We start from the raw sequence: 15,782 nt of genomic DNA on the forward strand, positions 1-15,782 counted from the left end.
ACGGTGCTGCGACTAATACCCGCCAGGGGACTGCAGGGCCGCCACCCTCTGAGCGCACTTCCGCTGCCACCTCTTCTTGCACCCCCCCACCCCGCAATACCCCGTGTTATTACCCTCACCTTTCAGGCGAGGCATCAGCGAAAGGGCCAAGTTACCCAGCCAGGGTCCCAGTCAGGCCAAGGTGGGACTGCGGAGCCCGGCTGCTAACTGGACAGAACTCCGCCCACCCCTCATGGGCCGCCGACCCTGGGGCTGGCCGCTCCCAGGCCCCTCTTTTATTTCTGTGCTCATCGCCCAGGTGCAGCCCTGAGAGCTCCGGCCCTACCTCTGCTGAAATCCCCACGGCTGGGGCACAGCCGTCTTCATGGCTCTATAGCACTTCTGCTTGCATCTGACTTGTAAAAGCCCATTTTTCTTTTTTTTTGGTTTAAAATATTGATTATCCTCCAGTTTAACCATTTTGACTTCGAAGCTCAACCAACATGTGTTTGTACAACTGTGTTTTTCTCGGCAGTATGGACAAAACACTTGTCAAGTCCTGTTTGATTTCAGAACAGGAGTGAAGACAGAAACAGCAATCTTTAGGGAGGGAAACTGCATCACTGTTACAAAAGTATCTATTCACAGTTAAACATTTTTCTGCAAACATTTTTCTGCAAGCAGAGAGCCTTATTCCTTCGTTCATAAACAAACACCGGGAAGAGTACGGCAGAAACCCTTCCAGATATTTTCCCACATATGTTTTTTTTTTTTTGCGGTATGTGGGCCTCTCACTGTTGTGGCCTCTCCCGTTGTGGAGCGCAGGCTCCGGACGAGCAGGCTCAACGGCCATGGCCCACGGGCCCAGCTGCTCCACGGCATGTGGGATCTTCCCAGACCGGGGCACAAACCCGTATCCCCTGCATCGGCAGGCGGACTCTCAACGACTGCGCCACCAGGGAAGCCCCCACATATGTATTTTTTTCTTTTTAAAACACTTACGGTAAACTATACATAACATACGATTTATCATTCTACCCTTTTAAGTGTACAGTTCTGCTGCATTAAGCATGTTCACATTGTCGTGCAAATGCCACTTTTTACAGGCTTGACTTCTCACAAGATTATAAGCTGTACTCCCACACCCGGTCTCTCGGCTGTACCACGGCCCTCCGTGCAAGGCCCCTTTGTGCCCGGCTGCTGGCACGTTTGGGCAGAGGGAAGGTGTCGGCCTCCTCCCAACACTCCGCAGCAGATGGTGTGGGCTGGGAGGTGCAGCCTGAGGCCTGGCCCCTTGAAAGAGGAAGCTAAGACACTCTACTAAAGGCGGTGGGCAGAGAACAGGTCCTAAGGACAGGGCTGGCTTCAGGCCATATCACAAAGGAATTCTAGGAATGAACATGTGGAGGTTTTCAGAGTGGTCTGCATCCTGTTTACCTCTCTCAACTATGCTGAGTACACGCTGTTGGACTCAGCCAGGTTGCAATGAAGAAACAGACTCAGGGAAGGTCAGCAACCTGAGGCCACAGAGGCAGGAAATGGCAAAGCCGGAATCAGGTGGGGTCTGCCCACACCTTTTGTCATTTCCAGCTCAGTTGCAGGAGGAGGAGTGGACTGTGACAATAGGCCGGATATGGCACAAAAGCCAGAGTGAGCTTCATGTTCTATCTCCCATGGTGGGAGCACAGCTCACCCACAGAACTCGCGCCAGGGAATGTCATTAGGATGTGTCACTCAGGACGTGTCACTCAAGACATGTGTCCAGCTGAGTGGAAGGCTGTGGGGTGGCATCCATCACCATTGACTAGGCCCCACTATCTTAAGCCCTGCACTAAAATCCCTACAATCAGCTGCCTTATCTCCCTGTTGCACAGAGAGACTAAGGGGCTTGCCTGAAGTCACACAGCTGCACTGCTGGAGCCATGGCCTCCCTACCGGAGGTTCAATCTCATACGCGTCTCGCTAAAGCTGCTGTAGCCCAAGCACTGGCTTTAACTAAAACAACCTTAAATACGCTTGGGCGAGGGCCGGGTGGGGGCAGGCCAGGGGTGGAGGCGCTGAGGCAGAGCTGCAGTCTGGCAAAGGTGCGGGGGCTTCTGGGGTAGGGGTCTGGGCAGGGGCCCGGCCAGATGCTCCCATGCGGGCGGAGGGGAAGGAGGAACCCTAAGCACTGGGGGCACGTCAACCCTCAGCACCCCATCCTGCTCCACGGCCCTCGGCCCCCCGGCTCGGCCACACCCCCGCGGGCCCAACCCCCACCGCTGCACCCTGGGCGCACAGCCCCCAGGCCCGCCCCGGGCTCCCCGGGTCCCGGCTGCCGCCCCAGCTCTTCAGCCCCCACTCGGCTCCCAGCCCCTCGCGGCTCCCCATCTCGGCCTCCCCAGCTCCCCAACCCGCCCCTGCACCCCTGGCGCCGCCTCCGGAGCCTCCCCGGGCGCCGTCAGTACCCCGCCCGCGAACCACGGCACCCCGGGTCCCCACGGTCCTCACCTGCCACTCGGCCGCCCGGCGCCCTCTAGCCGCTCCCAGCCAACCCCGTCCACTTCCCGTCCGGCCACCGCGGGCGCCGCGCAGGCGCAGTCGGACCCAGGCGGGCGGGGCCGGCCTCTGCTGCCCCCTGGCGGTCCGCTGCGCGCGCCGGCGACCTCACCCGCAGTGCGAGCGCACCTGCGGCCTGCATCCCGGCCATTGCATCAGGTCTCTACCTGTGGTGGCTGTGTAGATGGGGCGGTGCCCAGAAATTAGGCAACTTGCGCAGTCAACAGACGGTTAGCAGCAGAACAGGGATGCGAGCCCACACTGCCCAGGGCCCACGACATTTTTAGGGACGGTTAGCTTCCAATGGCCACAAACACACACATTTAATATCTACAGGTCTGAAGATCAGAAGCCCGTAAGGTCTCAATGGGCTAGTTCAAGGGTCATCAGGGTGCCTTCCTTTCTGGGGGCTCTAGGGGAGAACGTTCTCCCTCCTTTTTCAGCTTCTAACTGCCCCGCCCCTTGGCTCATGGCCCCTCCCACCCTCAAAGCCAGGACCGAAAAGACCCTTGTGATGACTTTGGGCCACCCAGATGACCCAGGATAATCTGTTTTAAAGTCAGATGAGCAACCTTAATCCCACTTGCAGCCCTGACTCCCCTCCACCACGTCATCTAACAGCACAGTTCCAGGGACAAGGATCTGGACATCTTTGGGGGTCATTTTTCTGCCACCTTAGAAGCCCAGGAAAAAAAATATATATTTTTTGGCTGCACCACGCGGCTTGTGAGATCTTAGTTCCCCAATCAGGGATCAAACCCATGCCCCCTGCAGTGGAGGCACAGAGTCCTAACCACTGGACCGCTAGGGAATTCCCAGAAAATGTTTTAACGCCAGAAAAGATAAATGAACTTTTAGGTCAAAGAAAATGTCTTAGTATATAATATTTTCATCTTTATATCAATGCAATTGTAAAGCATAATTTAAACTTTTTATGGAGGAAGAGCTCTCAGAAGCCCCACTGGGGCCCTGCCCACCTGACCTCCAGGCCCACACATGGCTTTTGTCCATCCCAGGAACTAAGGTTCACTAACAGGAGGGTCTGGAGAACAAGCAGTTGGCAGATATGAAAGGAGGAGGGGGTGGGTGTGGAAGGCAAGGGGTGCCTGGCAGAGGAAGCAGGGTGGAGCAGGTGCTGCTCATCCCATTCGCCTCCTCACACCTTCCTAGATCCTGTAACCTGTCCATTACCATGGTGACCCCAGCAAGGCCCGCGGCTACTTCTTAGGACCTGTGACCTTGAACATGTTCCTTAGCTGCCCTGTGCCGTTTCTTTACCAGAAAAACGGGGACAATAGCAACCAACCTATCTCCTAGGGCTGTTGTGCGACCCCGCCTCAGTGTTTCTCAGTGTGCCCAGGACCACTTGCATCATAATGAATAAAGGGTGAAGTCTGAGAACCACAGTGTGGGTGAGGCAGTCCTGGGACAGAACTCCACATTGCAAAGCCCATGAACGCTGACATACCCATGGGCTTCCTCAGCAGGGCCCACACTAGACTCCTTGGAGCACTGATTCCATTCAAGGCTGGTGCTGGGAGATGACGGGGAAGCGAGACACCGCCGCTTGGCCAGGAGCTTGCCTCCTACTGGCGGGTGCTGGGCCAAGGACACGCTGGTGAGCCGACTCGTGTGCCCTGTAGCTTCTGTCAATCCCTCCCCGCTACATTCCATCCCGCCTCAGCTCCCAGCTCCGCTCCTGCCCTTGGGAAAGGAGCCTCCCCACATCACCCAGCCCACCCGACCCTGAGTTCTAGCCTCTAGGGTGAATCTACAACTGAGGTAGTGGTCCCTGTGTGGGCAGCATGGTTCTGACTGCCCCTTGCACAGGCTCCGAGAGGCGTTTCATGGAGCCTCTTCTTGCGGTGGAGCCTGGGCAGGGGGTGAAATACCGAAGTGTGGAGGCCTGACGTAAGTGCCCCTCGGGTAGAGCAGGCTTGGGAAGGGGGCAGGTGGCAGGCGGCCCGCAGGGCGGTGTGGCTTGTGGGGTACTTTCTCCACCTGGCACGTGGGCGATTCCCTCATGTAAACTGCTGCCTGCCTGTCTGAGAGGACGGGTGTTTGAGAACTGAAATGAGAATGGGCCCTAAGGGTGCAGGGCCCACGCTCAGACCCGCTCCCAGACGCCAAGTGGGGAGCAGGGGTCTGGCCCAGGGCAGTGGGTGGGAGTGAGGTCCAACATCCAGGGAGGCTTCTCCCAGACGCCTCCTCCCACCTAGGACAGCTGGTGGTGGTCAGCTGGTGGCTTCCTGCCTTCCAGGCGCTTGGGCTACCCCCAAGGCATGCACACAGTTACTGTGCCGTGTCTCACATGTGCTAGAACGTGACAGGAGCCTCGGACCGGGTCTGCTCCCCATTCTGTGTGTGGTGGCCTCCCTGCAGGACGCGGGCAGAGCGGGTACTAAGGGGGCGTGTGCGGGACGAGGGAGAGGCGAGCAGACGGGGCCGGAGGGCCAATGGGGGACGGGCACAACCCTCTGACAGCAGGCAAGGTCCCGCGAGCTGCTCGTTCTGGAGAAGGCAATGTGTTTAATGATTTCTGTAACCGAGAGGATGCCATGCAGAGCCTGGGCAAGGCCATCACACGAAGTAGGCAGCCAGGGCCGACATCTTGTCCTTGGGTCTCCTGGTGCCTGGCTTCCCCGCTGGCCTCCGGCCCCGGCCCCGGCCCCGGCCCTGCCTCCTCCCAGGCCCGCGGTGCATGGGGTGGCAAGAGGCTGCATGCTTCAGCTCCACCAACTCCTGGAAGACAGGGTCGCAGAAGACGCAGCCCGTGTGCTGCGTGCCATCACCCGGCAGTGGAGACCTGGCCTTGTTGAAGTCGACGTCCAGCAGGGCAGCCTCGCAGGTGCCGCAGGTGTCGGCAGACACACGCACGCGGTGGGCATTCTCGAAGCAGTGCGCCACCACATTGCACCTGTTGCAGGCCACCCGCCACTTGGGGCCTGAGGTGGGGTCGAGCACCAGCACACCACTCTCGCACTCCACGCACTGGCCAATGCCCAGCATGCTCAGTGAGTGCTGGCAGGTGGGGTGTGTGCACTCGTTGCAGCCTGTGCCTGGGGGGGGTGCGGGGGGGGTACCATTATGCACACCCACCTGCCTGCCCACCCACCCTCGGGACCTCCACCCCAACCCTCATCCCAGCAGACTGAGCTCCTCTCGCCCTGTGCATGCCGGCCCTGGGCTCTTCTTCTCTGAGACCTCCTTGACCTTTGACGTCCCCCTACTCTGAGGTTTCCAGATAGCTTCCGGACGGCCTCCAGCCAAGTCCACCCCCCCTTTACTTTGCTCCCCGTGGCCCAGGTGGGGCCATCTGCTGCCCTGTAAGCTGCTGGAGGGCAGGGATGGGTCTCCCTGAGAAAGGTGGTGACTGAGGGCTCACCCCTTGCCGGGGGCGGCCCCCTCCCACTGCATCCTCTCACTCCCCCCAGCCCAGGAGCATGCCCACTGCCCAGATCACAAGTGATCTGACTACGGTCAACCATCCAATTGCGACTAGGCAGAGAGCGGCAGACTGGCCGGCTGGGCCCTGAGCAGTGCCCGAGCACACCTGGGTCCTTGGGGCCCTGTGCAGGGAGCTCAGGAATGGTAGGCGCGGGGTCCCCTCAGAGTCCAGCGTGGCATGAGCAGGGCTGGTGCTAAGGAGGGACCACAGGTGCCCCAGGGGACAGGCGAGCTGGCTAGGGAGGGAATGGCTCACCTTTCTTCATGTCTCGGAAGGGTGGGTGGTTGGAGCAATATGGGCACAGCGGGTAGCTCTTGCCCCGCGAGCCTGATGACCACAGAACCAGCTCGAAGTCGTCCAGCGGGCACCGGAGCTCCTTGTAGAGCTTGATGGTGCCGTTCTGGGGGAGGGTGTAGGTCTCATCACAGTGGGAGCAGTGCAGGCGGCTTGGCTTGGCCTGTGGCAAAGTCGGGGGGGTGGTCACAGGTTTGCTAGGGCTGCCGACCCTCCCGCCCACCCTCATTCTCCCCGAGACATAGGATACGTAACATGTAAAACATAATGTGTAACACCTATAACGTAACACATAGTGCATGATGCTAATGCATAACATGTGTAGGTAGCACATAGTATGGAGTATCACCAGGACCTCTCAGGCAAGGATCCCTGGTCACTGAATCTCAGAACACTTGCTCCACATGTACACAAAGGCAGTGCTAAAATCCCTGCATGTACATTAGTATCTGTGACAGCAAGGAACATGCTGTCAAGAGAACACGGACAGTGCATGTTTCAGTGGCCTAATGGCTTACGTGCTGCTGGGGGCAGTGGTGGGGGTTTGTTGGCAAAGCTGCCCAGGCCCCCCACGTCTCTCCGTGTGATGGCAGCTGGAGCAAGGCCCGCGGGTACGTAACATAAAACATAATGTGTAACACCTATAACGTAACACATAGTGCATGATGCTAATGCATAACATGTGTAGGTAGCACATAGTATGGAGTATCACCAGGACCTCTCAGGCAAGGATCCCTGGTCACTGAATCTCAGAACACTTGCTCCACATGTACACAAAGGCAGTGCTAAAATCCCTGCATGTACATTAGTATCTGTGACAGCAAGGAACATGCTGTCAAGAGAACACGGACAGTGCATGTTTCAGTGGCCTAATGGCTTACGTGCTGCTGGGGGCAGTGGTGGGGGTTTGTTGGCAAAGCTGCCCAGGCCCCCCACGTCTCTCCGTGTGATGGCAGCTGGAGCAAGGCCCGCGGGGTGGCAAGACCGCCCATCTGTGCACACCTACCCCGTGCGTCCCGGCCCCTCCCCCCCTACCTGGATGTACTTCATGAATCGGTGGCACTTCCCACAGCGGGAAAGAGGCTTGCCGGTGGCCGCCAGGGGCGAGAAGGACACCTCCATCAGCTCATCCATGCCTGAAAGTGAGCAGGGCGGGACTCACACCCCGACCCCGGGGTGCCCACCTCCACGGCAGCCGGTATACCGGGCAGGCTTGAGGGAGCTACCACACGGGGCCAAGAGTCTGAGGGTAAATACAGCCACCCCTGAGGGTGGGGGTCTTTGCGTCGGTAACTGAACGGCAAGTGGCAGCCCCGTTTGTCACACGAGCCGAGTGTGCTGCATGTGCTGTCACTACACTGGCTCTGTAATCCTGACAATGGTCCGGAGCCCAGAGCCTGGATCTGGGAGCTGGTATCGCTGCTGGAGGCGGCAGCCCTGACCAGGGTCCTCTGGCCAAGGAGCAGGGAAGAGGCGGGCCTCACCCGCGATGGAGTCCACGAAGTAGTGGAACTTCCTCTTGAAGACGTCCAGGGTGTGGCCCAGGACCTGGCGGTAGTCGGCTTTACCCTGGGCGATCAGGTTCAGCTGCTTCTCTACTGCACTGCGAATGGTGGGGAGCACTAGCTCCGCATCTGCGGAGTAGGGGACGCACTGTGAGCCCTCATGCCACGGAGCCAGGGCTGCCCCCACCTGTGATCTCCCCCGGGACCCCGTGTGGAGTGGCCAGGACACACCGTCTCCAGGACAGCGTGACAGGACGAAGCTGCTTGGGTGGGGTCTGTATTCCATCTCCCATGGGCCCCTCAGGACTCCTCAGGACAGACAGACAGCACCGCAGCAAGGACCCCAGGGCCCAGTCTGCAGGGAAGAGCCCACGTCCCCCCTTTTGGACCCTGACACACACCCACGTGTCCATCAGCCCTGCTATGGCAGCTCCTGGGAGTGGCCGGAGTGGCCTCCTTGTGGTGGGAGTTGCAGGCTCACTGCAGGGCTGGGTCTGTGAGGGGAGGCGCCTGGCAGCTGGACTCACCAATCTTGTAATAGCCGTGCACCAGTACAATACCAAGGTTGGTGGGCTTGAGTCGGCGCCCACTCTCCACGACCACGTAGTTACGCTGGCAGATGTTGTTGATGTGTACGGGGATGCTGGCATCCGTCCCTGAGACACAGCAGGGCCCTGTCAGACTTGGCTCCCCCTTTACCCCCACCTGCCTCGTGGCCCCCGGTTCTCAGCCCTGCCCCTGGGCACCACACCACAGGCCTTTTCTGGGCTGTCCTGTGAACCCAGCATTGATGTTCCCAGCTCAGAGAGACTAAGGAACTCTGCCAAAATCAGAGAGCTCGGTCTGCCCCTCACATCTGGAAACGTGCCCTCCTTGGCCTCTCCCTGTCTTGACCCTGTGGCACCCACACCTTTCCAGAACCAAGGCCCCAGCCCCCCAAATGTAGAGGAGCCTCCCTGACAAATTGTCCCTCCAAAACCTGCCCGGGTTTGCCCACTTGCTGGCTCCCGGTCCCTCGTGATCAGCCCCCAGGGCAGGCTCCCAGCTGCAGGGTGCACCTGCCCCAAAGACATCTAGGTTGTCTGGCACTGCCAGATGCTGCCTTTACTGCTCCCCAAGGTCCATGGCTGGCGGGATGAGGTGGGCCAGGCTCTGAGCCCCACGCGGCTCTGCAGTGCTGCACCGTACACTCCCGCGGCACCTCCTGCACTCGGGCCACAGCCCCGAGGCCCCTGGTCAACAGGGCCGCCCTTGACCGCTGTCGGGAGGTCCGTGACACTGTCTAGTGTGTGGCCACGAGAAGCCACGGACATCCCGTCAACGAAAAGGGGCAGAGGGTGCTGGGTGAGCGGTGCTCACACCCACAGCAGGCTGAGGACCACCAGGACCCACTGCAGGCACCCAGGCCCCTGGAAGCAGCAGCCCAGCTCTCCTGATAAGGCCACCACTGCCACCAGGACCCCGGGCACAGGTAAGAGGCTCCCTGGCAAGGCACCCGCAGGACTGTTAGTGATGGAACAGAGTCCAGATACCGTGGCCTGGTTGTCTCACAGCCCTCCAGAGCCTGTCAACTGTGAGGGGCCCGGTGAGCTGGGCAGCCCATCAGGGAACAGGCAGCGCCCCTCGGAGCAAGCACCACCTGGGGAGGTGGCACCGGCACAAGGCCATCCCCCGGGTTGTGAGGCCTCAGGTCACAGCCCCTGGGCCTGGGGACTGGGAGAGACCCTCGCCCGTGAGACATGTGCATCAGCGACCCCACTTTTGAGCTCAAAGCTCCCCGGGTGGGGCATGTCCACTCCCCACGCAGGGAAGCAGTGCCGTGGGAACTTGGCTTTCCTATCGCCTTGTGAATTTGTTCTGAGTTTTGTGTCCTCCCTGTGGGTGAGTCACTGGCAACCTGGGCCAACACTCAGCTCTGGGGGTGGTAGTTAGTGCCTGTAAGGGTGCGTGTTGGCCTTTATAGGCAAGGCCAGGTCCTGAGGTGGAGGCCTCGGCGAGGGCCTGCCCTCAGCCACCCTGCAGGCTCAGCTGGCCACACTGGGCCCCAGCCCTGGGATGGGAGCCCTGGGCCTGGACCCACCGATGCCGTGCTTCTCCATGAGTGTGATGAGCTCGGCCTCCGTCAGGTAGTCAGGGGGGCTCGTCTGCTTCTCTAGCATCTTGACCTCAGCCACGGTGAAGGTGTCGCCCCTCTGGCAGGTGGGCAGGCTCTCCTCCAGGGGCACACTCTGCCAAGGCATGATCTCCGTGAAACCTGTGGAGACCGGGCGCCAAAACTCAGGGCCGGTGGCCATGTCCGTGGAGGTGGGAGAGGCACCTGCCTGGCTCCACCTACCTGGGGAGATGACGGTCTTGCCTGTGCAGGTGAAACGCTCAGGCCCGATCCGGAAGGAGATGGTGCTCTGCAGGTACTTGCAGTCATGGCTGACTGTGGCGATGAAGTGCCTGGTGATGTACTCGTACAACCGCCAGGCCTCGCTGCCTGCAAAAGGTGCGGCTGCTCAGTGCTGGGCTCTGGCTCCAAGCAGCCCCAGCACTCACACTCCAGCAGCAGGAGGTGGGCGCCAGGGCTGGCCTGCTTTAAGCCCTCGAAGGGGGAGGGGACACACAAGAAGGATTGCAAGCATCTCCAGGCCTCGGTGGCTCTTTCAGGCTCTGCTTCTGGGTGGGACTGCACTTCAGGGCCCGACCTACCCCATAAGTGACCTGCCACCATCGCTTCAGACTGGGGCTGCGCACGGGGGCTCCTGTCTCCCTCTCCTGCCTTCTCCCAGCACGCAGGCCACCAGCAGGGCCTCGAGGGTGGGAAGTAAGGATACCCCATGGTTGAGCCTGTCACCCTGCCCCGGTCTCATCCCACTCCATCTGTGGCCTCCTGCCTGGCCTGCTCCAGTGCCTGCCCGCACATCACCCACCTGCTGCCACCACTTCACTCCTGTCCCGTCCATGGCGACAGAGTACAACCTTCAGGTGGCCCCTTCACTGCAGCCGGGGCCAGTGGGGGCCCACACTGCTGATGGGGCCTGACCCCGTCCAAAGGTGCCATGTAGCCAAAGCTCCTCACCCGGCCCTCCTGGGAAGCTTGAAACGCACACGCGTGCATGCGTGTGTTTGCGCATGCGCAAACTTCTGAGGGGAGCCCCCATACCTAATTCAGCCTCCGTGGCAGACTTCATGGGGGTGATAGGGGGATGGTCGCCAGCGTCGTGGCCTTTCCGTGGGCGGTTGATACCTTCCGCTAACAGCCGCTTCACCTGAGAGGAAAGCCCGGAGCAAGGCATGAGCTGAGCAAGGCTGCCAACCCACAAGGAAGGAGTGGCTGCCCATCCTGGCCTGGCCCGTGGGGTCCTGGCCTCACCGTGTCAGCCCAGTAGGGGTGGTTGGCCTGTTGCCGCAGAGGTCCCTTCAGGTCAAAGCTCTCGGGGTAGTGGGTGGTCTCGGTGCGCGGGTAGCTGATGTAGCCCTGTGTGTAGAGCCGCTCTGCGGTCTGCATGGCATGCTGTGGACCCATCCCTGCCGGACATGCAGGCTCAGCAGCCCGGACGCCAGGAGAGCAGGCACCCCTGGGCCAGGTGCCCAGGCTCCTGGGAGGTGGGGGCCACATGGCCCGATCCAAGGCCAAGCTCCCCCACCAGGGCAGGGACACCCCGGGGTCACCCTCAAGACGCTGGTAGCCATACTGCTGAACGTGGCCTTCAAAGCACCTGTGTCCTACTCGGCCTGGGGTCACACCCACGCCCTATGATCCACATGCGCCCTCCGTCCTGAGCCCCCAGGTGCATCCGCGCTCACAGCGCTGCAGGGCACTGATGGGGTTCGTGCTCCTGCTCCTCCCCAACCTGTAGAAGCTGGCCTTAGCGAGCAGTCACTCCATGTGATCGCTGCCCCTCGAGCATCCCTGGAGGTGCTGCCCTGAGAGGATGGTGCCCACGGTTTCCTGAGGCTGCAGAGGGGCCACCAATGCCTGGAGGCTTCCAGCTCCAGACCAACCCTCTAGCACAACCTTCTCGCTATGGTAGAAACGAGGCTCAGGGCCACGTCACAGCTGTCACACCTGTCGAGTGCCCCGCCCACACCTGGCCTCTCCCTGCACCAGGGACGCCACTGCAGCTGTCCCCCTCAGGGAGCAGCCATCATGTGCCTGCCTCAAGAAGTCTCCTGGGGTCTTTGAGGCAACGTCCACACTCACCCAGGGAAGAGCTGGCCACACGCAGCATCTCCACGGTGTTCAGGGCCAGTGGCCTCTGCTTGGCCTTCTCCTTCCTGCTCGTGGCCTCCACCTGGGGGACAGAATAGATTCACGCATGGGTGCAGGGAGACGCCATGACAGACTCAGGACATGTGGCCAAGGGTCTAGACTCTTTCACCCTCCCAGCTTCTCCAGTTCTCTTCACAGCGGACTCAGGACTTGAATGAACATTTGTTCAGGCCCAGGAAGGAAAAATGAAAGAAAATTCTTTTCCAGGGAAACAGAAAACCTGGAGAAAAGGGGAAGAGTCAGGAGAAAGGGCTGCATATTTGAAACTCAACAGGAGCCAGCGTCTGCCAGGCTGTGGGGCTGGCGGGGGGCCCAGGGGGCCGTGGGGTGAGGGCTTGTCGCAGGGGCAGCGGCTTACCCCTCACTACACCCACTAGTGTTGCTACACCTGCCAATTTGACAGGAGAAGCTGGAAATTGGGATTTTTTTATGTGAAATCTCCTAACTTCTAAAAGTGGGTAACCACTTTGGAACTTGGTAAATACCACGCACTTTAAGGAAAACGGTGGTGAGTAACCACCGTCAGCCTCTGGGCTGAGCAGCTGTCAGAAGAGATGACAACTTTGTCTGTGGCAAAAACAATCCAAACCTCTCAACCGCCACCCCTCGCCCCTGCCAACCTCACGTGGACCTGGCCAGGGCCGCGCCCCCTGAATTCCGGACAGATGTGGGGCTAACACTGAGGCCAAGTGGTGTCTGTGCAGCAGGGACAGCTTGGATCACGGGCGGGGGGAGGGGGCACTCAGACGGGGTGGCCACTGCGGGTAGAAGCACGGGGCAGCTTTAGGGGAAGCTCTAGGGCCTGAGTCAACTGCCCTCGGCAAGGGGACGCCCAGGAAGGTTCAGGAAGGACGAGAGAAGGCGGCTGAAGGAGGCCAGGCGAGCCTCAGTGACCACGGGGGCCGTCACGACTGCAAGGCATAAGCTGCCACAGCCACAGACATGCCCCCACCCATGCGGCCAGCCAGTTGCCAGGTGGCATCAACCTCTTCCTAACAGCCACGCAGCCCATGCTTTCCAATTCGTGAAAACCTGAGTAAGAAACGTAGCACATGAAGGCCACGAAAGCTGATGACCCAGAGACGCCCATGCTGGCTGTGGGACCTGGGCGGGTTCTTGATGTGCGTAGGGGCCTCTAGTTGTTAGCCTGAGGTGTCACAGAAAAGGGACATATGGGTGGAATCCTCCCAAAGGAGGTAATGCCCACAGGGTACATGGAGGGCTCAGAGCAGGCACGTGGTGCACGGCAGCTAGGGCCTGGGAAGGAGTTTCTTAGTGGGAGCGTGTCATGAGTAACCATTCTTCTGTCTAAAAAGTGTCTGTGTTCCAGAAAGGCAGAGAAAGATATAAGCCTAGGTCAGCAGAGTCTTCTGAGGCCCCCCCAAGGCAGATGGGACTGATGTGGGTGGAGCAGCCCACCTGGGCCTCCTTCTCCAGCTTGGTCATGTTCAGGAACATCTGTGCGATCTCCCGGTCGAACACACGCACTCGGTCCCAGTCCAAAAGGAGGGATCTGTCCTTATCGGCGTCCACCTGCAGGAGGGGAACAGGAGAGCCCGGGAGAGAAAGCATCCAGGTGAGCCAGCGCCAGCAGGGAGAATCGGGGCAGACAGAGCTGGTCCTCGCCTGGGCCCTGCCTCTAAAGTCTCTCAGCTGTACCTGTTCAGGTGCACAGCCACAGGTGTGCAGGTTGAGGCCCAGCCCCTCCCCAAGTGGAGGCTGCTCTGACACGAGGCCTCCTTGCTGAGATCAGCCAGACGGCCTCACGAGGGGAGCCCCAAGCCGAGGCTGAGGTGTCCTTAGGGAGCGCCAGGGCCCCCACCTCTCATCCCCTAAGCCCCACTGGCACTAGATGTGGCTCTACCTAGGAGACCCCAGCCCTGTGTTGACTGAAGCAGCTCTGTATTATGCTCTAAATCTTACAAAAACCTTCCTTTTTACTTGGAGCAGGGCTTCCAAGCCTTCTTAGAAGCTCGAAAGTCAGCAGCCCGTGGCCCTCAGTCCAGTCCTTGGACCTGACCACCCCAACTGTGGGCCTGGCGGGTGACCTCACCCTGAGCTGCCAGAGCGTCCAGGCCTGGCCTTGTCCTGCGGCCTCCACGAAGGCTGGGGGCCCTTCCCTGGGCACCCGCAATCACTTCCTGGTGGAACAGCCACCCACAGCTGTGCCCTTGGCCTGGGGACTATGACAATGATGATGGAGGCTCTCAGAATCCATATCCAAACCCGGAAAGACCCAGCATGAACAGGAAAAGGAAGTGAACCTTGGCCTGCAGCACCCAGTAGGTCTCCGGTTTGAAGGACTGGATTTTATCATGTCTCTCCACACAGAAGCCCAGCGTGGGGGTCTGGCATGGCCCGAAGGAGATGAGCGAGCTGTCTAGGTTGCCGTATTTCCCCTGGAAGTATTTAGTCTGAAACCTATAAAGGGGGTTGGGGGGAGAGGAGGACATTTTGGTCACACATTCACTCAAATACCATCGTTAACTGCCCGTGGGAGTTGGGCAGGAGGCTGGCTGGCGGGTATGGGAGGAGACCAAGGCAACTGTTCCCTGCTCAAAAGATGGAAAGGGAAGAGCAGAGGCTCCGTTCACCCTGGCCGGAAGCCCTATTTTATTTCGTGCCCCTCCACCCCCTCAAGACCTGCCCACCCTGCTTGTCGAGAGGGGACCTCTGTGGTCTGCGTCAGCGAAAGAGACAGTTTTCTTGGGGATTTAAAAATGCTGACAAACTCCTGTCGCCGACCAGGCCTGTGGGGAGGCCAGGAGCCAGGCGAGGCAGTGGCCTGGCCAGGGGGCGGGCAGCACCTGGTGAAGGCGCAGCCGATGCGCAGGTCCAGCTCCTGCCGCGCATCCACTGAGAGTGCCTCGTTGTGGTCGGGCTCACCCAGGCGGACCATGGCAGTGCAGATGTCTGTGTCTGTGATGGAGCTGAACCGGGCCCGGAACACTGTCTTCTCGCCACTGTGGGCCTGATTCATGACGGGCAGCACCGCGTCCAGGACCTGGGGAGGCGGCCGGCTGTAATGCCCACACCTCACCTCACCTGTGTGCCAGGCCCCCTCCACTGCCCCCTCCTCCTGGAGCCTCAGTCTCCACGGGTCTCCTGCCACGCGCTTCCTTTCCTTCTGTCCACTGCTGTGTTCAAACCCCCTTCCTACTTCTGCCCCCTCTCTTCCTACAGTGGTTTCCACACCCAAACTAGGAGGCACTACTGCAGGGGACACAAGGGACCCCAGCCTCCAAGTCCACCCCGATCCACCCACTTTCCCACCTTCTAGAGGAGGGAGTGCTGGGAGGGCCAAGGGGATTTGGGAGACTTTCCAGAGACTGGAGGAAAGACAGAGAAGAGAAAAGGAGAAGAAAACGCAGTGGATAGGAGTGGGGGCCGGTGCATCTCAGGGCTGGAGCAGGGTGGGGGACGTGGGGGGCCTGGAGCACAGACTCACTAAGAGTTAGTGAAGGCCGTGCAGTGGGAGGGGAGTCGCCGCTGGAGCCTGGCCATGCAGCTTCCTTATGGGGAGGGAGTGGCTCCGTTTCTGAGGGGAGAAAGCCTGTGAGCTGCCAACATTCTCCACCCCAGAAGCAAAGGTCCCTGGGGAGGAGCAGCCCTGCAGGGGAGGGGTCGGGAGAGGGGTGTCTGGGAACAGTTTCCTGAGGTGCCAAGTCCCAGGTGAGAGCTGGGGTGTTCCAGCCTGAGGGACTCCTGTGGGAGGCAGGCCTGGGAGCTGCCACCTGCTTCCAGTCTTGGGGGGGGGGGG

The 15,782-nt window shown here is 60.1% G+C and overlaps 1 protein-coding gene across 1 annotated transcript in view; it reads right to left on the minus strand.

Moving 5' to 3' along the window:
- Nucleotides 1-5,086: 5,086 nt before the first annotated feature.
- TOP3B (DNA topoisomerase III beta) overlaps nucleotides 5,087-15,782 on the minus strand; it is a 14,704-nt gene continuing 4,008 nt past the window's right edge. Inside the window, exons 5-17 of the mRNA XM_007451017.1 lie at nucleotides 14,830-15,026; nucleotides 14,287-14,443; nucleotides 13,442-13,555; nucleotides 11,954-12,044; nucleotides 11,123-11,277; nucleotides 10,913-11,018; nucleotides 10,100-10,246; nucleotides 9,845-10,018; nucleotides 8,292-8,420; nucleotides 7,744-7,893; nucleotides 7,295-7,395; nucleotides 6,221-6,422; nucleotides 5,087-5,576 (exon numbers count right to left, since the gene is read on the minus strand). Of these exons, the coding sequence (XP_007451079.1) occupies nucleotides 5,098-5,576; nucleotides 6,221-6,422; nucleotides 7,295-7,395; nucleotides 7,744-7,893; nucleotides 8,292-8,420; nucleotides 9,845-10,018; nucleotides 10,100-10,246; nucleotides 10,913-11,018; nucleotides 11,123-11,277; nucleotides 11,954-12,044; nucleotides 13,442-13,555; nucleotides 14,287-14,443; nucleotides 14,830-15,026 (2,202 nt within the window). The 3' untranslated portion in view covers nucleotides 5,087-5,097. The remainder of the gene's footprint in view (nucleotides 5,577-6,220; nucleotides 6,423-7,294; nucleotides 7,396-7,743; nucleotides 7,894-8,291; nucleotides 8,421-9,844; nucleotides 10,019-10,099; nucleotides 10,247-10,912; nucleotides 11,019-11,122; nucleotides 11,278-11,953; nucleotides 12,045-13,441; nucleotides 13,556-14,286; nucleotides 14,444-14,829; nucleotides 15,027-15,782) is intronic.

Source organism: Lipotes vexillifer, unplaced genomic scaffold (assembly GCF_000442215.2).
Source record: "Lipotes vexillifer unplaced genomic scaffold, Lipotes_vexillifer_v1.1 scaffold1783, whole genome shotgun sequence".
Classification (NCBI taxonomy): Eukaryota; Metazoa; Chordata; class Mammalia; order Artiodactyla; family Lipotidae; genus Lipotes; species Lipotes vexillifer.